Genomic DNA, 24583 nt, shown 5'->3' on the forward strand with positions numbered 1-24583 from the left:
GACACATGAAGGGGATACACAACAGATACTGACACATGAAGGGGATACACAACAGTACTGACACATGAAGGGGATACACAACAGATACTGACACATGAAGGGAATAATAATAATACTGTACATTCATATAGCGCCCTTTCTCACTAAGAGCTCAGGGCGCTTTACATGAAAGAAAAATATTACAAGTAACGTAAAACATTCATGGCCACTCTTTCTCAAAAAACCCGCCCCCCACTCACACTCTCCCTTTCCCACTATACATACATCCAAAGTGAGCTGACATGGGTGGTGTTGGAGGAAAGGAAGCTGAGAGTATTTACAGATAGGCTTTAAAAAGATTAGTCTTTAGTGATGAGTGAAAAGCAGAAATAGAATCAGATGCACGGATATGATAAGGAAGGTTGTTCCAGATGTGAGGAGCAGCAAAGAAGAAAGAACGTTCACCATAGGTTCTTGTATTGACATGAGGAAGTTTCAAAAGGTAACCATCAGAGGAAAAGTGGAGATTTCTTATGGGAGTGTAAACACTGATAAGGTCAGAAAGATAAGTAGGTCCTGAGGAGTGGAAAGCAGAATAGCAGAGACATGCAACTTTGTATTTAATTCTCGCTTCAATGGGGAGCCAATGTAGAGTGCAGAGGTGAGGAGAAATGTGATCAGTACGTGGGACTCTGAGAGTCAAACGGGCAGCATTGTTTTGAAGTTTTTTAATTCGATAAAGAATATTATGTGGACAGCCTATGAGAAGAGAATTACAGTAGTCAATTTGTGACAGCACAAAAGCAGAAATAAGAGTTTTAGCAGTTTCAGCAGAAAGGTACTGACGGACAGAGTTGATGTGATGAAGTTCACAATTGACTATGCGTATCAGATTTACTACCTGAGCATGCATGCTGAGGTTTGAGTCAAGAATGATTCCCAAGGTTCCTTGCTGATTTAGAAAACTGAACTGTGGCATCACCAACCACAATAGAGGCAGGAAAATACACAACAGATGCTGACACTTAAGGGAATACACAACACAGAATTAATTTCTCTTTGGAGAAAATAAAGGATATTGTATTCTGTATACTGACACATGAAGGAAATACACAGCATTCACTGACACATGAAGGGAATGCACAACAGATACTGTGACTTGGAATGAGTGGTGTGGGTGTAATGTCACTGAAACAATGCAGATAATGGGGCAGCAGAAGAAAAAAAAAGAAAAGAAAAGCAATCATCAGTGCATTGAAGAAGGACATCTACCATTTATATAAGGGCTGTAAGAAAAAGAAAACACTGTGTGAAAGGCATTTTCAGTTGTTCTTGTTTTCAGAAATGCAATTGTTTTGGTTTTGGCTTGTTTATAATTTTGGTTGATTTGTGAGAAATAAACCATATTCTTTTAATACGCCATAATTTGTCTATGTGTGTGTGTGTGTGTGTGTTTCTCTGTGTGTTTGTGGTGTGTGTGTGTATGCGTGTGAGTGCACTTGTGGGTGTATGTGTGCATGTTCATGTGTTCATGCTCGCGTGTGTTTATGTGTGACACCTGTCTAGGATTCCAGGTGGAACCTTCCAGACATAGACTACACATCACACAGCACAAAGTCAGTGCTCCCACGCCACAATATATCAACAATTGCTATAAATTTCTGAGGATTCCATAGTGAGACATCACTGGTATTCCACACTGTGACCATCTGCACAAATAAATGGACTGTAGTCTCCACCCACCTTCCTGGCCTTGTGGCAGACTGTCAGTCCAGCAGTGTTGGTGTTGGTTTTGTGAATGCCCAGAGAAGAGTTTTGTGCTTGACAGATTGTAGGATAATTCACCCTTACTTAGCCCCGAAAATCGAAATCCCACCCTGTACCTCCAAAGGGAGGCTATTTGAGGACACTCCACAGGAGGTGAGGGTTGTGGTGTGGTGGAGACAAAGAAGTCGGCTTGGAAACACCATCACAACACTATGGGCCACAAACGAGTATGCTACAATATCACATCACTATGGCCACAAAGAGTTCTGCTAGGAAACACTCTAACATTGATATGGCCACAATGAAGTCTACTACACTATCACATCACTATGGCCACAGTGAAATCTGCTAGGAGACACAATCACAATACCATGGGCCTCAATTAATCTGCTACACTATCACATCACTATGGCCACAATAAAGTATGTACAATATCACATCACGGCTACAATGAAGTCTGCTACACTATCACACCACCATGGCCACAATGATGTCTGCTAGGAGACACTAGCACAAAACCATGGGCCTCAATTAAGTCTGCAACACCATCACTTCACCATGGGCCACAATGAATAAGTTCACATCGGACAAAAACTTAACTATGCTCCAAAGCAACCAATGTGGTACCCTTACAGGCTGCTGTCAGAAAGGGGTTCCGTACTTCAGCTGGAATACATCAGGGCTGCCTTCCGTCTCACTCACTGTTTGAAATATCCCCGGAACGCATCTCGACTGACGTAACTGAAGATCATGACAGCCGAGTCAACACTTGGAGGAAGAAGCATCACGAACCTCCACACCTCCACTTCACAGTCTGGATGAAACATCAACGATATATGACATGGAAATCAGCGCTGAAAAGACCAAGCCAACCACAACACCACCATGACTGCTAATATAACTACCCAGGGATTGAGCTGTTCGGCACAACCTGGAATCCATCATCGGCAATGAAGTATCCACCAAGGATCTCAAGGGTAGCAAAGACAACATCAGCACTGCCCAGACTGAACTGAAACCTGCAGCAAAGTTGAGATGCAGAAGCAATGTTGAGATGCAGAAGTAAAGTTGAGATGTATTGTATTGTATTGTATTGTATTATTCTTTTTGTCACAGCAGATTTTTCTGTGTGAAATTCGGGCTGCTCTCCGCAGAGAAAGCACATCGCTTCACTGAGAGCGCCACCCATTCTTTTGTATCTTTTCCTGCCAATAGTTTTTTTGTTTGTTTTTTGTTTCCCTATCGAAGTGGATTTTTCTATAGAATTTTACCAGGGGCAAACCTTTTGTTGCCATGGGTTCTTTTGCGTGCGCTATGGAAATGCAGATGTTCAGTTGAGATGCAGAAGTAAAGTTGAGATGCAAATGTTGAGATGCAGACGTAAAGTTGAGATGCAAATGCTAAGCTGAGATGCAGAAGTGAAGTTGAGATCGAGTGTACTTCTGACAGACAATTCACAAGGGAAATTATTGTTGTGGAATTTGGCCACATTGGTTCCTCCCCAGTGTTATCCCCTAGTTTAACACACTCTTGGGAACTCACTGCTGTGTGAGTGGTGAGTGCGTGCGTGTGTGCGTCCTTGAGAGAGAGACAGAGACAGAGAATTTTATTTCTGAAGGTAATAGAATAAGCAAACACTGGGGATTTTTTTTTTATTTTTTTTTTTATTCAGCCCTTGAAGGGGAAAATGGTTGGGAGGGGAAGGGGGGCGTGTGGAGGATGAAAAATAAAAACAACAACAACAAAAAAGAAATAGTAATAAGGATTGACATGGAAAATCACAAGAAAGAATGAGAAAAAGAAGCATGAATATCATCAAAGCATCACATTCATGAAAAAGTCATGGAAAGGACTATGCGAACAATTGTGCACATACACGCGCACGTGTTGTTTAGAAAAGAAAAAAAAAACAAAAAAACTTGAAAGCGCTTCCACGTTGAGAAAATGTAGAGAAGAGAGAGAGACAGAGACAGAGAGTCATGGAATACAGTATCATCATAACATCACATAATGTGTGTGTCTAGGTACAAGGCACGGTGTGTCTAGAGCACGGTGTGTGTGTCTAGGGGCACGGTGGGTGCGTCGAGGGCACGGTGTGTGTGTGGGGGGGGGGGGGGAGAGGGCGGGAAGGGGGGGGGGGGGCTTGTGTATGTGTGCGTGTGTCCAGAGCAGGGTGTGCGCGTGTGTATGTCTAGGGCAAGGTGTGTGTAGGGCACGGTGTGTGTGTGTGTTTAGGGCAGGGTGTGTGTGGGGGGGGGAGGGGGGTGGGTGGGGGGCACGGTGTGTGTGTGTTTAGGGCACGGTGTGTGTATGTGTCTAGAGCACGGTGTGTGTGTTTAGGGTACGGTGTGTGTGTGCGTTTGTGTGTGTGTGTGTGTGTGTGTGTGTGTGTGTGTCTGTGTGTGTGTGTGTGTGTGTGTAGGACAAGGTGTGTGTAGGGCACGGTGTGTGTGTCTAGGGGTGGGGTGTGTGTGTGTGTGTGGTGTGTGTGTGTGTGTGTGTGTGTGTGTGTGTGTGTCCAGAGCATGTGCGTGTGTGTATGTCTAGGGCAAGGTGTGTGTAGGGCACGGTGTGTGTGAGTTTAGGGCAGGGTGAGTGTGTGTGTGTGTCAGTGTGTGTGTGTGTGTTTGGGAGGGGGGGGGGGCACGGTGTGTGTGTTTAGGGCACGGTATGTGTATGTATCTAGGGCACGGGGTGTGTGTGTGTGTGTGTGTGTGTGTGTGTGTGTGTGTGTGTGTGTGTGTGTGTGTCTAGGACATGGTGTGTGTGTGGGGGTGGCACGTTGTGTCTATCTAGGGCACAGTGGGTGGGTGTGTTTAGGGCACGGTGTGTGTGTCTAGGTGTGTTTAGGGCACGATGTGTGTGTGTGTGTGTGTGTGTGTGTGCAGGCCAAGGTCTGTGTGTCCAGGACACGGCAGGTGTGTGTGTGTGTGTGTGTGTGTGTCTGTCTGTCTGTCTGTCTGTCTAGGGCACGATGTGTGTCCATGGGACGATGTGTGGTTGTCTAGGGAATGATGTTTGTCTACAGTACGATGTGTGTTTAGGACAGGATGTGTGTAAGGCACGGTATGTGCGTGTGCGCGTGTGTGTGTATGTCAGAAGGGCACGATGTGTGTGTGAAGGGGATGACGTTTGTGTCTCGGGCATGATGTGTCTGTCTTGGGTACGATGTGTGTGTCTTGGGTACAAGGTGTGCGTGTGTCCTGGGCACGATGTGTCTGTCTTGGGTACGATGTGTGTGTCGTGAGCACAAGGTGTGTTTGTTTTGGGCACGATGTATGTGTCTTGGGCACAAGGTGTGTGTCTAGGGCATGATGTGTGTCTAGGGCACGATGTATGTAGGGCACAGTGTGATTGTGTGTGTGTGTGTGTGTGTGTGTGTGTGTGTGTAGGGCACGATGTATGATTGTCTAGGGCACGATGTGTGTGTCTAGAGTACGATGTGTGTGTGTCCATGTGTGTTTCTAGGGCACGATGTGAGTATGTAGGGCACGATGTGTGGTTGTCTAGAGCACAATGTGTGTGTTCAGGGCACGGTGTGTGACTTTGGGCACAGTGTGTGTTTTTAGGGCGTGCCCAGCGTGGGGAGGTGGCTGAGGGCTATCAAGTGTCCATCTGGCGTCATGAGCGGGGGCGGTCTGCAGAGGACCCCGAGCCGGGAGGTGGGGCCACCACGGTCTGACCCCGCTCTGACGTCAGCCTTGTGCCCAGGCACACCGTGTTCCGCCGTCAGCATGCCCGGCAGCACAGTGTGCCCGTCAGCCGTGATGAGGGGGGGTGGGAAGTACAGCTGGGGGCTAGGGGAAGGAGGAGGAGGAGGGAAACTGGAGTGCGTGGTGACGGGGTGGAGGTAGGGGGAGGCGCCCTGTGGCCCTCTGTGGGCTGTGCCTGAACCGCGCAGCCCCCACACCATGGGGAAGGAGGTTCGGGCCTGGTGGGGACAGTGTGTCTCTGGTCCTTTCCATATGTCACGCGGCACAGCCAGGGCTTTGTCCCGGAGCGAGGACGTCAGTCTTGCGATGGCTGCTCCTTGTGAAGACAGGCCCTGACGTTGCCATGGCGACAGCGTGGGCTGCCTGACGAAGTGGTGGTGTGCGGGCATCCAGCGGAACGTACTGTGGAGGGCGGGCACTGATGGCACCAGGGGACCTGCCACCTCAGGTCTGTGGCTCGCCGAACACACAGCAGGGTCACGGGTCGTGGAACGACCTCCAAAATCATGTTCCGGGGTCACAAATGTTTCAAGGTCATGTCCTGGAGTCACAAAGGGTCCAAGGTCATGTTCTGGGGTCACAAAGGGTCCAAGGTCATGTCCTGGGGTCATGAAGGGTCCAATGTGACTTCTGGGTATCACTGGACCTTCAAGACCCTCCATGGGTGACACACGGCCCATGGGGTCTTTTCTCGGCGCCACGAAGGGAGTTAACTGGTGCTGTGCCATGGATGCAGGAGAGGCGTATTTCACAGGGGTGGATACAGTGGCGTGGGCAGACACAGACAGAGATGCCAAGCTGATATGCTGACGCATTGACAGAAGCCCTGACGACGGTCGCTGGCGCGCGGTGGAGTCTTTGAAAGCATGGTGGTATAACGACGATGACCCTGATGATGAGGGCAGCGTGTGTCTTGGTGAGGGCCATGAGGGCAGGGTGTGTCTTGGTGGGGGCCAGGAGGACACTGATGGAACGCGCTGTCTGCTCTCTGTGACGCTGTCTGTCTTTATTTCTTTCTGCTCTCCCTCCATCACTGGTCTCTTGGTGTTGATGTTGTCGCTGTGCAGCTGTTTCAGCTTTCTTTTACTGGCACCACTCGGAGAACAATCGGACATGGATCTGTGTCGACACACACCGTCAGTGGTGGGCACTGCCGAGCGTGCGGCCCCTGCACTGTACGACAAGACAGACATGTTGCGAGGCCTGCCCTTGCTTCCCGGGTGCTCCATGCAGTCCATGATGCTGTCCACAACGTCCTTCACGAACACCGAGCCATCAGGCGCTGCCTCACACCACCAGCTGGACGTGGGTGTGGCCGGGACATTTTCAGGGCTGACGTCAGTGTGGGCTGAAGTGGGTGTGGACGGGACATTTTCAGGGCTGACGTCAGTGTGGTCTGAAGTGGGTGTGGACGGGACATTTTCAGGGCTGACGTCAGTGCGAGCTGAAGTGGGTGTGGCCGGGACATTTTCAGGGCTGACGTCAGTGTGGGCTGAATTTGGTGTGACCGGGACAATTTCAGGGCTGACGTCAGTGCGAGCTGAAGTGGGTGTGGCCGGGATATTTTCAGGGCTGACGTCAGTGCGGGCTGAAGTGGGTGTGGCCGGGACATTTTCAGGGCTGACGTCAGTGCGGGCTAAAGTGGGTGTGGCCGGGACATTTTCAGGGCTGACGTCAGTGCGGGCTGAAGTGGGTGTGGCCGGGACATTTTCAGGGCTGACGTCAGTGTGGGCTGGAGAGGCGGGGAACAGTGACGCAGCCAGCTCCCCTCCCCCTTCTCCCCCTGACCCACTGTGGCTGGGCCGTGAATGGGGTGGATGTGCCGGAGACGGGGGGTCCACCACAGTTCCGGGGGAGGCGTTCTTCAGCCTGGCGTTGTACACGTGGTGCAGGAACTGGGCGCTGAGACCCCGCAGGTCCACCAGGACCTCCACGACACGGGCCAGGAACAACGACCCGTCCCCGTGGTTCAGCAGCAGCTGACAGTGAAGAGCCATGGCCAGGTCTGTCTCCAGGTTCTCCAGGAGGCGTCTGGTCTTCACGCCTTCCCGATCTGTGGGGAGAGGGACCACGGTTTGTTGTTGTGTGCCTTCAAGGTGTGTGACACATGGACAGACAGCCCCGCCCCTCCCTCCGCCCTCACCACCGACCCGGAAAGAAAAGGACCAGTAAGTCATTAAGCTCCCCACCACTACCACCTCCAGTGCAGACCCGGTCAGAGAAGGACCAGACCCCACCCCCTTAGTACATATAGGGACCAGTCATTCAGCCCCCCCACCTCACCAGTCAATACAGGCCAAGACAGACAAGGACTAGTCATTCAGCCCACCCCACCCCCACCCCCTCAGTACAGACCCAGACAGACAAGGACTAGTCATTCAGTCCCCCCCACCCCCACCCCCTCAGTACAGACCCAGACAGACAAGGACTAGTCATTCAGTCCCCCCCACCCCCACCCCCTCAGTACAGACCCAGACAGACAAGGACCAGTCATTCAACCCACCCCACCCCCACCCCCTCAGTACAGACCCAGACAGACAAGGACTAGTCATTCAGTCCCCCCACTCCCCTTTCAGCACTGACCCGGAGAGAAGCGGTCCAGTCAGTTATCCCTGCCCCTCTCCCGTCCTCGCCTCAGCACTGACCTAGACAGAAGAGCTCACCCCCACACGCCCTTCAGAACTGACCTGAAGAGAACAGGTAAAGTCAATCCCCCCTGTACACCCCCCCCCCCCCCGCCCCCCCGCCTACCCCCACCACAGCACTGACCCGAACAGGAAAGGTCAAGTCAATCCCCACCCCACCCCCAACCACAGCGCTGACCCGGACAGAAGAGGTTAAGTCAATTCTACCCTCGCCCCCCTCCCCTCAGCATTGACCCGGACAGAAGAGGTCAAGTAAATCCCCCCTCCGTGCCCCCCCTCCGCCCCGTCCACCACAGCACTGACCCGGAGAGAAGAGGTCAATCATCCCCCCTACCACAGCAATGACCCGGACAGAGGAGATCAAGTAAATCACCGTCGCCCCCTGCCCCCCGCCTCCCCCCCTGCACCACAACACTGACCAGAAGAGAAGAGGTCAATCGTTCCCCTACCACAGCAATGACCCGGACAGAACAGGTTAAGTTAATCCCCTCCCCCCCCTCCCCCCTCCCCCCACCTTCACTACTGGCCCGGACAGAAAATGTCAAGTCAACCCAACCCCCTTCCCCCTCAGCACTGACCCGAACGGAAGAGTTCAAGCTAATTATTCCCCCCTCCCCCCCACCACGGCACTGACCCGGACAGAAAAGGACAAATAAATTATTCCGCTCCCCCCCCCCCCCCCCCCCGCCTCCCAACCACCACAGAACTGACCCGGACAGAAGAGAACGAGGGCACACAGCAGGGACACCTCCACATCCGTCAGGTCCAGTCTCCTCACCTTGGTCAGTATGGGCTGTATGTTTGCGTACACCTGGCCCAGTAACCCTAGGTCCTGAACCTGTCGTCATCACCATCATCATGATCATCATCACCTTGGTCAGTGTGGACTGTATGTTTGCGTACACCTGGCCCAGTAACCCTAGGTCCTGAACCTGTCGTCATCACCATCAACATGATCATCATCACCTTGGTCAGTATGGGCTGTATGTTTGCGTACAGCTGGCCCAGTAACCCTAGATCCTGAACCTGTCGTCATCACCATCATCATCATCATCATCACCTTGGTCAGTATGGGCTGTATGTTTGCGTACACCTGGCCCAGTAACCCTAGGTCCTGAACCTGTTGTCATCACCATCAACATGATCATCATCACCTTGGTCAGTATGGGCTGTATGTTTGCGTACAGCTGGCCCAGTAACCCTAGGTCCTGAACCTGTCGTCATCACCATCATCATCATCATCATCATCATCACCATCAACATGATCATCATCAACTTGGTCAGTATGGACTGTATGTTTGCGTACACCTGGCCCAGTAACCCTAGGTCCTGAACTTGTCATCACCATCATCATCATCATCATCATCATCATCATCATCATCATCATCACCATCATCATCATCATCATCAACTTGGTCAGTATGGGCTGTATGTTTGCGTACAGCTGGCCCAGTAACCCTAGGTCCTGAACTTGTCGTCATCACCATCATCATCATCACCATCATCATCACCATCATCACCATCATCATCACCATCATCATCATCATCATCAACTTGGTCAGTATGGACTGTATGTGTGCGTACAGCTGGCCCAGTAACCCTAGGTCCTGAACTTGTCGTCATCACTATCATCATCATCACCATCATCATCACCATCATCATCATCATCACCTTGGTCAGTATGGGCTGTATGTTTGCGTACACCTGGCCCAGTAACCCTAGGTCCTGAACCTGTCGTCATCACCATCATCATGATCATCATCACCTTGGTCAGTGTGGACTGTATGTTTGCGTACACCTGGCCAAGTAACCCTAGGTCCTGAACCTGTTGTCATCACCATCAACATGATCATCATCACCTTGGTCAGTATGGGCTGTATGTTTGCGTACACCTGGCCCAGTAACCCTAGATCCTGAACCTGTCGTCATCACCATCATCATCATCATCATCACCTTGGTCAGTATGGGCTGTATGTTTGCGTACACCTGGCCCAGTAACCCTAGGTCCTGAACCTGTTGTCATCACCATCAACATGATCATCATCACCTTGGTCAGTATGGGCTGTATGTTTGCGTACAGCTGGCCCAGTAACCCTAGGTCCTGAACCTGTCGTCATCACCATCATCATCATCATCACCATCAACATGATCATCATCAACTTGGTCAGTATGGACTGTATGTTTGCGTACACCTGGCCCAGTAACCCTAGGTCCTGAACTTGTCATCACCATCATCATCATCATCATCATCATCATCATCATCACCATCATCATCATCATCATCAACTTGGTCAGTATGGGCTGTATGTTTGCGTACAGCTGGCCCAGTAACCCTAGGTCCTGAACTTGTCGTCATCACCATCATCATCATCACCATCATCATCACCATCATCACCATCATCATCACCATCATCATCATCATCATCAACTTGGTCAGTATGGACTGTATGTGTGCGTACAGCTGGCCCAGTAACCCTAGGTCCTGAACTTGTCGTCATCACTATCATCATCATCACCATCATCATCACCATCATCATCATCATCACCTTGGTCAGTATGGACTGTATGTTTTCGTACAGATGGCCCAGTAACCCTAGGTCCTGAACTTGTCGTCGTCATCATCATCATCATCATTATCACCTCCACCACCATCGTCATTATCATGATCACCATCATCATCATCATCATCATCATCATCATCATCATCACCTTGGTCAGTATGGACTGTATGTGTGCGTACACCTGGGCCAGTAATCCTAGGTCCTGAATCTGTCGTCATTACCACCACCACCACCACCACCACCATCATCATCATCACCATCATCATCACCTTGGTCAGTATGGAATGTATGTGTGTGTACACCTGGCCCAGTGATCCTAGGTCCTGAACCTGTCGTCATTACCACCACCACCACCATCATCATCATCATAATCATCATCATCATCACCTTGGTCAGTGTGGACTGTATGTGTGTGTGTACACCTGGCCCAGTAACCCTAGGTCCTGAACCTGTCGTCATCATCATCACCATCATCACCACCATCATCATCACCTAACTACCACCATCATCATCACCTTGGTCAGTATAGGCTTTATATGTGTGCGTACACTTGGCCCAGTAACCCTAGGTTCTGAACCTGTTGTCATCACCATCACCATCACCATCATCACCACCATCGTCATCAATCATCATCATCATCATTATCATCAACATCATCACCATCATCACCACCACCACCACCATCATCACCTTCACCATCATCACCACAACCATCACCATCACCATCACCACCATCATCACCATCACCACTACCACCACCATCACCATCATAATCATCATTACTTTTGTTCGGATGGACTGTATGTTTTTCGCAAAGGGTCCTCACTTAAAAGATCTGTTTGATGGTACTTCTGCATTTGTGGAATCCATCCTGTTCTTCAGCAAAGATGTAATCTGACTGGATCCATGACCCGTGGACCATTCGCCTGTTTGACAGATTCTGTTGCAGATGACAGTTATGATGTCAATTACTGCCTCTCCTCATGTTATAAAAGTTCTGCATGGATGCCTGCTGCCGTGTCACATTTTAGCGACTTCACTGCTGTCACTGCCTGCTCCATGACGCCATCCATGTTTGATGAATCTTGCCATGACAGCACCCTTCAGTCTCCTTTGCTCTCTGGAGATAGAGGAACACTCACTCTACCTCACTGCAATGTCATTTTCCAGTGTGAGACAGTTGCTGTCTTGCTGACGTTACTTTATTTCTGTCGTTTGATTAATTAATTTATTTATTGTTCTTTGTTTAAAAAAAAACCAAAAAAAAAAAACCCTTTTACAGTCTTAAATTTTTGTGTGTGTCTTTGCTGTCAAGGGTTTTCTCAATTTTTTCAAACCTTTGATCTGTCCAATTGTTCTTTGCTTTCTTCACGACTTGAGTGATCCTCTTTGTTTATTATCGCTGTGTTTCTCTTTTCCTTTCTCAGTTTTCTTCAGTGGTCTTCGGCTCCTTCTAGTGTCGCACATCTCTAATATACTACTTGTGATCCGTGGCTTGGATTTCCACCTGCTGATCCCTTGGACCTCTGTTGCTATTTCTGTCATCACTTGGTTGAAATTGTGAGGGCTGTAAGATCTCCTTCGAGCAGGAGTGGGTCGAATTTTCCTCACGTGACTGCCTGAAATTGATCAGAGCTGTCACGATCTTTCAATTTCTTAAGGTGGAATTTGAGTCGGCTGTTTTTAATTTTTTCGGAACTCATCCACACATGGTCGTGGTCACTCATGGGTGTTCAGTCAGACGTCACTGCACATCCCCAACCTTTCATCCCCTTCACTGCCCTGCCCACCCGACCCATCCATCCCCTTCACTGCCCACCCCGATCATCCATCCACTTCACTACCCATCCGACCCATCCATTCCCTTCACTGTCCACCCCGACCATCCACACCCTTCACTGCCCACCCGACCCAACCATCCCCTTCACTGTCCACCCCGACCATCCATCCACTTCACTACCCACCCGACCCATCTATCCCCTTCACTGCCCACCCCGATCATCCACACCCTTCACTGCCCACCCCAACCATCCATCCCCTTCACTGTCCACCCCAGCCATCCACCCCCTTCACTACCCACCCCAACCATCCACCCCCTTCACTGCCCACCCCAACCATCCATCCCCTTCACTGTCCACCCCAGCCATTCACCACATTTACTACCCACCCCAGCATCACCGCATTCACTTCCGCCAAGGCTTCACTGACCTGAGCCCAGTGCAAACGGAAGCGGAACTTGTCGTTGAGCAGACACTCAGTGTCGAGGTGTACGTGCAGGGAGTCCAGGAGGACAGCAGTCTCCAGGATGCTGTCCTTGATGAGCAGGCGTTGGTCCTCCGTGCTGAGGTCCTTGAACTGGGGGATGTCCCTGGCGAAAGCGCTCAGCCACTGCACCACTGTGGGCACGTACTGTCCGTACACCACGTCCCAGTCTGCTGCTGTCCGGATGTCCTTCACCTTGGGACAGGATTGATAAGAACTTCATCTTGTTGGAACAATTAGGGATTAATAAACCACGGTGGTAATTTCACCTTGTTGGGACATTACAGCATTGATAAATCGCAGTGAACTTCACCTTGTTGGCACAATACGGGATTAATAAACCACAGTGATAACTTCATCTTGTTGGGACAATACAGCATTGATAAATCACAATGATAACTTTACCTTAGTAGGACAACAAAGGATAAATAAACCACACCGATAACTTCATATTGTTGGGACAATACCGGATTAATAAATCACAGTGATAACTTCACCTTATTGAGACGAAGATGATGGTGATGATGATAAGGATGATGTGTGCGTACACTCATGATGTGCGTTCATGTGTGAAAATGTGCGTGGGAACCTGACATGTAGTGGGTTCACGTGCGCATATCCAAAGGAATGCATGCGAGCATGAACACACACACACACACACACACACTCTCTCTCTCTCTCTCTCTCTCTCTCTCTCTCTCTCTCACGGCGAATATCGACTTGTGTGAATACATGTTTTTGTGTGGGTGCATGAAACATTAATTCTGTGCACGGTCCACAGGTCCCTCATACAATGCTGGGCCGAACATGGAACTGAAGCCGGGTGTAAACAGCAACTGCGCCATGCTGTGAAAGCAATACGTGTGTGTGTGTGTGTGGGGGGGGGGGCGTGCGGGGGGGTAGGGGGTAGGGTGTGTGTATGGGGGGCGGGGGGGGGGGTGTGCGGGGAGGGTAGAGGGCGGGGGAGGGGCGGGCGGGGAGGGGGGCAGGGGAATATTGGGGGGGGGGGGGGAGAAGACAAACAAGAGACAGGTTATTGTGTGTGTGTGTGTGTGTGTGTGTGTGTGTGTGTGTGTGTGTGTGTGTGTGTGTGTGTGTGTGTATGTCTGTGCGCCTTGTAAACATGTGTTTTTTTCTATTCGTCACAGTAAAGAATCTGTGAAGACCAAAACAAAAAACAACAACAACAACAACAAACCAACAAAAAACAAAACGCTTATAGTTGACTTCATCACGTTTTTGCGCCTTATACAAATTATTGGTAGTGGTAGTAGGTGTTTTTTTTAAATATATTTATCTATTATTTATTCACCCTTTTTTTTTTCTCAAGGCCTGACTAAGCGCGTTGGGTTACGCTGCTGGTCAGGCATCTGCCTGGCAGATGTGGTGTAGCGTATATGGATTTGCCCGAACGCAGTGACGCCTCCTTGAGCTACTGAAACAGAAACTGTCGCATCAACTATTGTTGGAGGGGGTTGTGAAACAGACAGACATGATAGAAAAGGAGTTATTGTCTCACTTACAATTTGGTGCAGATGTGGTGAGGAGGAGGAATTTTGTTTCATGTCCCGTCAAACATAATTATTATCGGTGATTGAAGACATTTTGTTAGAGTAATAATATATACATTTGAGTATCATCGTTTAGAAGGGGGGGGGGTGTTGAGACAGACAGACAGGAGACAGGTTATTGTCACGTCAACTATTGGTGCAGGAGGGGAGCGGGGGGCGTGGGGAGGGGGGGGGGCGGGGGGGGGGTCGGGGGGAGGGACATAGAGACAGACAAAGTTGGAACCACAGATCCTTTAAATGCGACGAATAAAATGTATGCATTGTTGGTTTTTTGTTTTTGTTTTTTTTGTTGTTGTTGTTGTTTTTGTTTTGGTCTTCACAGATTCTTTACTGTGACGAATTGAAAAAGCGCATGTTTACAAGGCGCACAGACATACAGACACAAACAGACAGACAGACAGACAGAAAGACACACACACACACACACACACACACACACACACACACACACACACACACCGGAATGCGTGTGAGGGTGACGGTGAACGAGTCGACGAGAGCCACTGCCGCGCTGAAGGCCTCATGGATGCAGAGCACCATGTGCTCCACCTTGGTCTGCCGGTCCAGGTCCACGCGGCCCCCACAGCTGAGCGGGAGCACCACGAAGTGGCGCTTGTTGGGCCGGTCCTTCATGGGCCGCCGGCCCAGCCGTACAGCTAGCAACAACAATAACAAAGTGTCAGTTTCTTAGCAAAACACTTTGTATATATATATATATATATATATATATATATATATATATATATATATATATATATATATATATATGGAGTCTCCCGTAGGAGTGAGAAGAAACTGTCTTACCCATTACATTATCTTGGCTCCTTAACTGACGTTCTAAAACTTAACATTTAAACATACTTTTTTAAAGGGCGATAAATCGATTGCGGTATTCGCAGTGAGAACGCTGTTTATTCTGGTGTATCTTGGGCATTCAAAAAAATCTTTAAGGGCAATAAAAATTTCTTTTTATGTCCGCGGTAAAGGAGACGTGGCTATCGCCGCAATCACACTGCAACATTTAGCCGTTTTCTCTAGATCTAGATAGATGTACAAGTTTAGTTACACCCGCCTGGAATGTAGTACGACACGGTCGATCGATTCAATTTCTCTTTTATGTTCATTCTAGTTTTATAGTTTTAAAGTTGATATGAAAATTTAGTATTTTGTTAAACTAATAACATGTAGAGCCAAGTACAAGTACTTCTAAACGTCGTATGAAGTGAAAAGGACTTCATTTTGAGAAAAGTCAAGACTGGAAATGTTTTCGTTTCATCAATTCAAGGGTATTAACTCGCATGGTTTACCATTTTTAACTGTGAATTCCGACTGATTCTGTGGATATTTTTATGGCAGTTTGGGGCATAATCCAGTAAGTGATATGGCGTCCACAAATCTTTCTCTGAATAAATATTTAACGGTCTCCTTCTCCAACTTTCCATTACATGTTATCGTGTATTGTCCATTGAATATAGGATTGAACGGGCAGGTTAACAACTTGAAACAAAATGGCGTCGTTCAGGGCTCAGCCAACAGATCTGTAAAGTCCACTCGTATTGATTTTAGTATTTTGCGAAAAAGACCACTTGGGCGAATGAACATAGTGAAAGCCCTGTACACTGAGAGTAAAACACACAATCTTTTTATGTATTGAGTATAATTTCAAAATGTAATGTTTAAGATGAGAAAGATCAGTTTAAAGCAAATTAAGTCCCCTAGCATTAATTACAGAGTAATTTCCCTTTTTTACTATCTGCACCAAAACGTTTGCAAAATAAATAAAACTTCCATGCTTAGCAAAAGAAGTTCCTGTTTGAACAAAATATGATAATAATAACTGCTCTTGTTGTTGTGTCAGAATATCAGATCAAAGTTCCAAGTTTAGAGAATACAAAAAATATAAATATAACAGTAAATGCAGTCTGCATATAATTAGGCTTCATTTTTTTTTTTTTTTTTTGTGGCCATCCCAGAGGTGCAATATTGTTTTGTTTTAAGCAAGATGACTGGAAAGAACTGAATTTTTCCTATTTTTATGCTTACTTTGGTGTCAAATGACAAAGTATTTGCAGAGAAAATGTCAATGTTAAAGTTTACCTGGACACACAGACACAGACACACACAGACACACACACACGCACACACACACACACACACACACACACACACACACACATACACACACACAACCGAACACCGGGTTAAAACATAGACTCACTTTGTTTACACAAGTGAGTCAACAAAACAAAACAAAAAAAAACAAAAACAAAAAAAACAACCACCACAAAGCAATTGTCCGTGGCAAATGAAATAATACGAAGAATCGTGCATAAGTGAGAAAGGAGGAAAAAAACAGTTGAAACTGTATCTTTAATTTGACCATTGAAATAAGTGTGAAAAATAAAACAGATATCGTAAAGAAGTGGGGAAAATAATGAAAAATAATAATGATCGGCAGCACAACGAAGTCACGCTTGTTGGGCGTACAGCTGTCACCAAGACACGTCACAGACATGGCACAAACAAAACACTGGTACTGTTTACAGTTAATTTCTAATCGAACTATAAAATGAAAATGAATAACTGGTTACTTTCAAAATGAAAAAAAAAAAAACAAGAAAAGAAGGAATAATGGTGATTTTTTTTTTAAAAGAGAAATATTTTGAATTGGCAACACATTTTCAACCACTTCATGGGGTAACAAGGAACAAAATAAGTACACATATGTTCAGTTTTTAAATGTTCACTGCACAACATACATTAAAATATTAAGCCAACAGGGAATCAAGCAAATGCCGTAACGCCACACTATTAACATCGTGACTTGAAGTATACACACTGGACAATATACATTCAACAGATCAAATACCCATGCGTACGACCAAATTCGTGGATATCTATTAATCTGGGTAAAGACAGACAGACAAACAGACAGACAGACAGAGATTGATAGACAGACAGATAGGTAGAGAGACAGACACAGAGAGCCAGCCAGCCAGACAGAGAGATTGAGAGACAGACAGATAGGTAGAGAGACAGACACAGAGAGCCAGCCAGCCAGACAGAGAGATTGAGAGACAGACAGATAGGTAGAGAGACAGACAGATTGAGAGACATACAGATAGGCTAGAGAGACAGACAGACAGAGAGCCAGCCAGACAGACAGAGAGACTGAGAGACAGACAGATAGGTAGACAGAGAGCCAGCCAGCCAGCCAGACAGACAGACAGAGAGCCAGTCAGCCAGCCAGACAGACAATGACACAGACACTGACCCGAGGGGGACATTCCCACAGCGATACATTTCTGCAGACGACAGTACTGGCACCACGTCCTGCTGATCCTCATGATGAGGCAGCCCTTGGGGTTGTTGCATCGCGAGTAGCTCAGCTTCTGCCGGATGGTACGCCGGAAAAAACCCTGTGCCATACACTGTAACTGTGACTGACCTTCAGGTAACCTCCGCCCCCCCACCCTCTCTCCCCTCTCCACACACACACACACATACACACTGGCTTTAAACCCCTCTCCCACACACATGGGCTATGACTGATCCCGAAGTAAAAACCTTGTACCACACACACGCATGGTGGTGTGTCCATCGAGATCGATGATGACCATCGTTGTCATCCAGCTGGGGGATGGGGGGAGGGTGGTGGTGGGGTGGGGGGGGGGAGGATGCACATGAATCTATCTGTGAATGCGCAGATGACTGAATAGTCCAATCTGCGCACGACGCTGACAGTTGGGGCAGACAATGACAGGCATATCATTGTCAGGGGGCTTGTTTGCCCGTGACTTTCTGGCCTGCCTCTTCTGAACAGCTGCAGCAGTCCTGTTGACCTCGCACAACTTGGCGCCTTTGTGCACAGCAGCGCGCCATTTGTCACGGTCCACTGCAGATTCCTTCCAGGAGTCAGGGTTGATATCAAACGCTTTAAGAGAGACTTTCAGAGTATCTCTGAAGCGCTTCTTCTGACCTCCGTGTGATCTCTTCCCTTGTTGCAGCTCGCCATAGAAGAGCCCTTTGGGCAGCCGATGGTCTGGCATGCGCACCACGTGTCCAGCCCAGCATACACACGCATACACAGGCTATGACTGACCTTCAGATAAAACCCCTCTTCCACACACACTGACTATGGTTCACCTTTAGGTAAATCCCTCTCCAATATACGCTGGCAATGACCGACCTTCAGGTAAAACCCTCTCCCACATACACTGGGTATGACTGGCCTTCAGGTAAAACCCTGTCCCACACATACTGGCTATTGTCCTTCAGTTAGAAATCCTGTATCAGACACGCTTGCTATTATTGACATTTAGGTAAAATCCTCTCCCACACATACTGGCTATGGCTGACATTCAGGTAAAAACCCTGTATCACACATACCAGCTATGACTGACCTTCAGGTAAAATCCCTTAACTACACACACTCTATGACTGACCTTCAGATAAAACCGTCTCCCACACACAACGGCGATGAATGACATTCAGGGAAAAAAGCCTGGCTATGACTGACGTTCAGGGGGTCGGGGAGGGGGGGGTGGGGGGGGGGGGTGCGAGGGGTACCCTGTACCACTCACACTGGCTATGACTGACGTTCAGGGGAAGGTGGGGGGGGGGAAGGGGCCCTGTTCCACACCCACTGGCTATGATTGACGTTCGGGGTGGGGGGGGGGGGGGACCCTGAACCACACACACTGGTTATGACTGACTTTCAGGGGGTAAACCCTGAACCAAACACACACTGGTTATGACTGACTTTCAGGGGGTAAACCCTGAACCAAACACACACTGGTTATGACTGACTTCAGGGGGTAAACCCTGAACCAAACACACACTGGTTATGACTGACTTTCAGGGGGTAAACCCTGAACCAAACACACACTGGTTATGACTGACTTTCAGGGGGTAAACCCTGAACCAAAAACACACTGGTTATGACTGACTTTCAGGGGGAAAACCCTGAACCAAACACACACTGGTTATGACTGACTTTCAGGGGGAAAATCCTGAACCAAACACACACTGGTTATGACTGACTTTCAGGGGGGAAACCCTGTACCACACACACTGGTTATGACTGACTTTCAGGGGGGAAATCCTGAACCAAAGACACACTGGCTATGACTGACTTTCAGGGGGTAAACCCTGTACCACACACACTGGCTATGATTGACGTTCAGGGGGTGAACCCTGTACCACACACACTGGCTATGATTGACTTTCGTGGGGGTGGGGGTGTGGGGGGGGAGGAACCCTGCACCACACACTCTTGCTATGATTGACTTTCGGAGTGAAAAGAAAAACCCTGTACTTGCACAGCACACAATACAGCGATGGCACAGACTGTTTAGCATGATCACAGTGGAGAGAGAGAGAGAGAGAGAGAGAGAGAGAGAGAGAGAGAGAGAGAGAGAGAGAGCAATGGAAGACAACCCCACCTTGCATCCTTCACAGGAGAAGACGCCGTAATGTAGACCTGAAGACTTGTCCCCACACACACGGCACAGAAGGTGACCCTCCGGCTGGCCTAGGGGATAAACAAGTAGGTAGGTAGGTAGGTAACGGTTGACATAGGTAGGAATAAATAGGCATGTATTTTGGACTCGGCAGGTATGGGATGACCTGTCTCCACACACACGGCACAGGGTGTGACCCTCCGGCTGCCTGGGGTGCACACATACAGATTGATAGATGGAGGCAGGAAGGTAGGTACAGGTAGTTAGGCAGGTAAGTATCGGTTGGCATAGGTAGGAACAGATAGGTATGAATGTAGGAGTTGGCAAGTATATGAAGACCTGTCTCCACACACACGGCACACGGATATGACCCACCGGCTGCCTGGGACGCACACATACAGATTGATAGATGGAGGCAGGAAGGTAGATACAGGAAGTTAGGCAGGTTGGACGCGATTGGTATTCGTAGAAATAAGGTCACTGAAGACTTGTCTTCACACACACACACACACACACACACACACACACACACACACACACACACATACACACACACACACACACACACACACACACACACACACACACACAACTGACCTGAGCGGCAAATAGGTAGGTAGGTATGTGAAGATAGGCACAGATAGGTATGTCTGTAAGTGTATTGTTTTATTTGTTTCTATCGCTACAGTCTGAAGCAAGCTCTAAGCGCTTTACAAATCTAATACTTACGATAACTGAATAAACACATTCAGTCGAATAGAGATTTTCAAAAGAAACATAAAAGTCATTAAAACATTTATTCTATAAAAGCACAATTTCCAACAAATATATGCCGTAACTGCAACAACCATTACACGCCATCAGCATACATGAAAACTTGAAGTAACAGCTAAGAAAGAGGAGCAATCACAATTTACATGTATAACGTACATGTATTAAAGAAGCATGGATGTGATTTTAAAAACAAACATTAAAAAAAATCTGAAAACTTTCAACCATTCAGATTACACTACACTCCATCCCCTGCTCTGTTGAGCAAGTATGAGCTGAGAAGTTCAATTGAGGCATATAAAAAAAAATATAGTGTGTGTGTGTGTGTGTGTGTGTGTGTGTGTGTGTGTGTGTATGTGTGGTGTGTATGTGTGTGTGTGTGTGGTGTGTGTGTGTGTGTGTGTGTGTGTGTGTGTGTGTGTGTGTGTGTGTGTGTGCTAAAAAAAAGCCACCGAGAGAGGACACATCCAGACACATGTAGAAAGGTCGAAACATCTCGACATCTATTCACTGATTGATGCGCTGGCTAATCCCTGTCTTAATTTCCTTTTTCATTTTGTGTTTTTGCAAATGTTTCCCCTCAACAATATTTTTGGTTTTAATCGTTCATCATTAGCTTGTTAATCCCTTTCTTAATGAAGTAATTTTCCTCCACCTTCAAACGATGACGAATGAAATGAATGTTTACGGTCAGAAGAGCAGGGGAAGTTACAGCCAGAAGAGCACAGAACCATGCCTTTTTAACCGATGACATCAAAGCACACGGATGTTGCACTAATCGAAAGGATTTAAAGAGAATGCACAGTATGAAACGAATGGAAAAAAACAACAACGAGTGATTGTATATAGCAATTTAACACTCCACGTAAAACACATATATTGACATGAAACGCTACAAGCTAGCCACATTCATTTCTATTGATGCTGATGTCTTTGTTCGTCACAGAGAGAGATACGAAGAGGGAGGGAGGGAGAGAGGAAGAGAGTGGGGCACAGACAGACAGACAGACAGGCAGACAGACACAGAGTCAACGTCGTCTTCGATATCTCTCTTTTTTTTCTTTTTTTTTTTTTTTTGGTGTTTTTTGTTTTGAAGGGGGGGGGGGGGAGGGCGGTGAGGGGGGTTGATTTTATGCTGTTGGTTGACGGGTTGGGACTACTTACCGAAGATTTTCTTGCTCCTGCTCTTGTTCTGTTGCCACTTTTTGTTGAGAAGGAACTGGACACCAGCGTTGTCATACCTTAAATCCTTTATCTATTTGTCGTTTTTGTCTGGTTGTGATTAACATGAATTTGGACTTCTGTGGGTGAATTGCCATGTGGTTCATATCAGTCCAGTTTATAAGTTTATCGATATCGCTCCTCGACTTACTGCACACTGTATTGGTATTTGTCTTTTTAATGGAGTGTTGTATCGTCAGCGAAAAATTCACAAGAGGATGAAACGTGAAGTGGAAGATCGTTTATATAAATTGAAAACAAAACAGGCCCTAAAACTGATCCCTGGGGAATACCATAATTAACTGACATAAGACGGGGATATTTTAGAAGCTTGGATAACCACTTGTTTTCTGTTTCTAAGAAAAGGATATATCAGTTCAACTGAATCAGACGATAAGCCATACATGACTAACTTTCTCGAAAGTAGGTTGTGATCAACAGTATCAAAGGCTTTAGCAAAATCGACAAAAACAGATCCAGTAAATAACTTATCATTTATGTTTAAATGCCATTCCTCCGCAAGGTTAGTCAGTAAAGATTGACAGGAATGATTATTTCTAAAGTCACTTTGATTGGGGTGAAATAAATCATAGTTGTTAAAATGGGACTGAACATTTAGTTTGATATGTTTTTCGAGAGGTTTGGATTATGTGGACAATATTGATAAGGGTCTATAATTAGTAGGGTCAGATGGATCACCAGATTTAGAACAGGTAGTACTTTAGCATTTTTAAAAGCTTGTGGATGGTTTTTCGATGCAGAGGTTATGAATGTACGTGATATGTTCAGAGATTATAGGTGTAGCTATCTTCAAAATTGTGCTATCGATACCATCTAAACCTCGGGATCCGGACTGTTTTAATGAGCATAATTCTTTGAAAACATCATGTACACTAATGTATGCTAGCTGAAAGTTATACTGTACTCTTTCAGTGTTACAAAACCGTTTGAGCAATTGTAAGTCATTGGACTCGGTGTTATCGACCCCGACAGTTCTTTCCGCGACAGTCGTAAAGTGTATATTTAGATTTTCTGCTGACACCTCATTTCCAGAAGGGGTAAATGTTACTTTTTTCTCAGACAGTTGATTGATAGCGTTCCAAGTGGATTTGTATCTTTTTTCTTTCTTTTTTTTTTTTAAAGATATTATCAAATCACTAAAATATTTCTTTCGGGCAGCTCGTTTCATTGATGTTACTTTAGTTCTCTTTTTCGTAAAACTATCACCTTTTCCTGTAGTTTTAGACAATAGTTCACGAGCCTTTATTTCAATACTTATATCTTCTGGCAACCATGGTGGCTTATCATCATGTCTAACGCGTTTATTCCTTAAGCAAATCACTAACCAAAGGTATTCTATTTCATGTTTATAAAAAATACTGTTTTTTTGTTTTGTTTTGTTGTTGTTGTTGTTGTTTTGTAATTTACAGACTGATGAATATAAGCTACCAATCCTGTTTCCAGTTTAACTGTGGAGAGAGAGAGAGAGAGAGAGAGAGAGAGAGAGAGAGAGAGAGAGAGAGAGAGAGAGACAAATAGTCAGACAGACAGACAGAGAGATAGAGACAGAGAACGGCCATGCAAAAGTAAGGTGCAATATAATAGTTTGGAAAAGAAAGAAAAAAACAACAACAAAAAACAACAACGCTGCATTGTTTTTGAAGCCAGACCTAAAATACAGGTGACACCATATGGGAGATCAAAACATAGTGGTAATTCAAAGTTCAAGTCTACTCTGACACATACACAGTTTTGATGTTGCTGTGGTAACTGCACGTGAACCACGTCGAATGACATCCAACACTCACTAAAAGTGACATCCAACACTCACTAAAAGTGACACCAAACATTCACTAGGAGTCGCATCCACCACTCACTAAAAGTGACATCAGTGAACATAGTGTTCTCTGTGTGAGGTCAGAATGACTGACATACAGTGGGACAAAGGCCAACACAGTGTTCCCTGTGTGAGGTAAGAATGCCTGACATACAGTGTGACAAAGGCCAACACAGTGTTCCCTGTGTGAGGTAAGAATGCCTGACATACAGTGTGACAAAGGCCAACACAGTGTTCCCTGTGTGAGGTGAGAACCACAGACATACAGTGGGACAAAGACCAACACAGTGTTCCCTGTGTGAGGTGAGAATGACTGACATTTGTGTTGCCTGTTTGAGGTGAGAACGACTGACATACAGTGGGACAAAGGCCAATATAGTGTTGCCTGTTTGAGGTGAGAACGGCTGACATACAGTGGGACAAAGGCCAATATAGTGTTGCCTGTTTGAGGTGAGAACGGCTGACATACAGTGGGACAAAGGCCAATATAGTGTTGCCTGTTTGAGGTGAGAACGGCTGACATACAGTGGGACAAAGGCCAATATAGTGTTGCCTGTTTGAGGTGAGAACGACTGACATACAGTGGGACAAAGGCCAATATAGTGTTGCCTGTTTGAGGTGAGAACGACTGACATACAGTGGGACAAAGGCCAATATAGTGTTGCCTGTTTGAGGTGAGAACGGCTGACATACAGTGGGACAAAGGCCAATATAGTGTTGCCTGTCCGAGGTCAGAATGACTGACATACAGTGAGACAAAGGCCAACACAGTGTTCCCTGTGTGAGGTCAGAAT

The 24583-nt window shown here is 47.0% G+C and overlaps 1 protein-coding gene across 2 annotated transcripts in view; it reads right to left on the minus strand.

Moving 5' to 3' along the window:
• Window positions 1-4479: 4479 nt before the first annotated feature.
• The window catches only part of LOC143291902 (uncharacterized), a 46655-nt gene continuing 26551 nt past the window's right edge, over window positions 4480-24583 (minus strand). For both annotated transcript variants that reach the window (XM_076602042.1, XM_076602044.1), the window contains exons 3-8: window positions 19943-20031; window positions 17773-17917; window positions 14958-15154; window positions 12874-13122; window positions 8816-8942; window positions 4480-7512 (exon numbers count right to left, since the gene is read on the minus strand). In XM_076602042.1, coding sequence (XP_076458157.1) covers window positions 5312-7512; window positions 8816-8942; window positions 12874-13122; window positions 14958-15154; window positions 17773-17917; window positions 19943-20031 — 3008 coding nt within the window. In that variant the 3' untranslated portion in view covers window positions 4480-5311. The remainder of the gene's footprint in view (window positions 7513-8815; window positions 8943-12873; window positions 13123-14957; window positions 15155-17772; window positions 17918-19942; window positions 20032-24583) is intronic.

The sequence above is a fragment of the Babylonia areolata genome, chromosome 18 (genome assembly GCF_041734735.1).
Source record: "Babylonia areolata isolate BAREFJ2019XMU chromosome 18, ASM4173473v1, whole genome shotgun sequence".
Taxonomy (NCBI): Eukaryota; Metazoa; Mollusca; class Gastropoda; order Neogastropoda; family Buccinidae; genus Babylonia; species Babylonia areolata.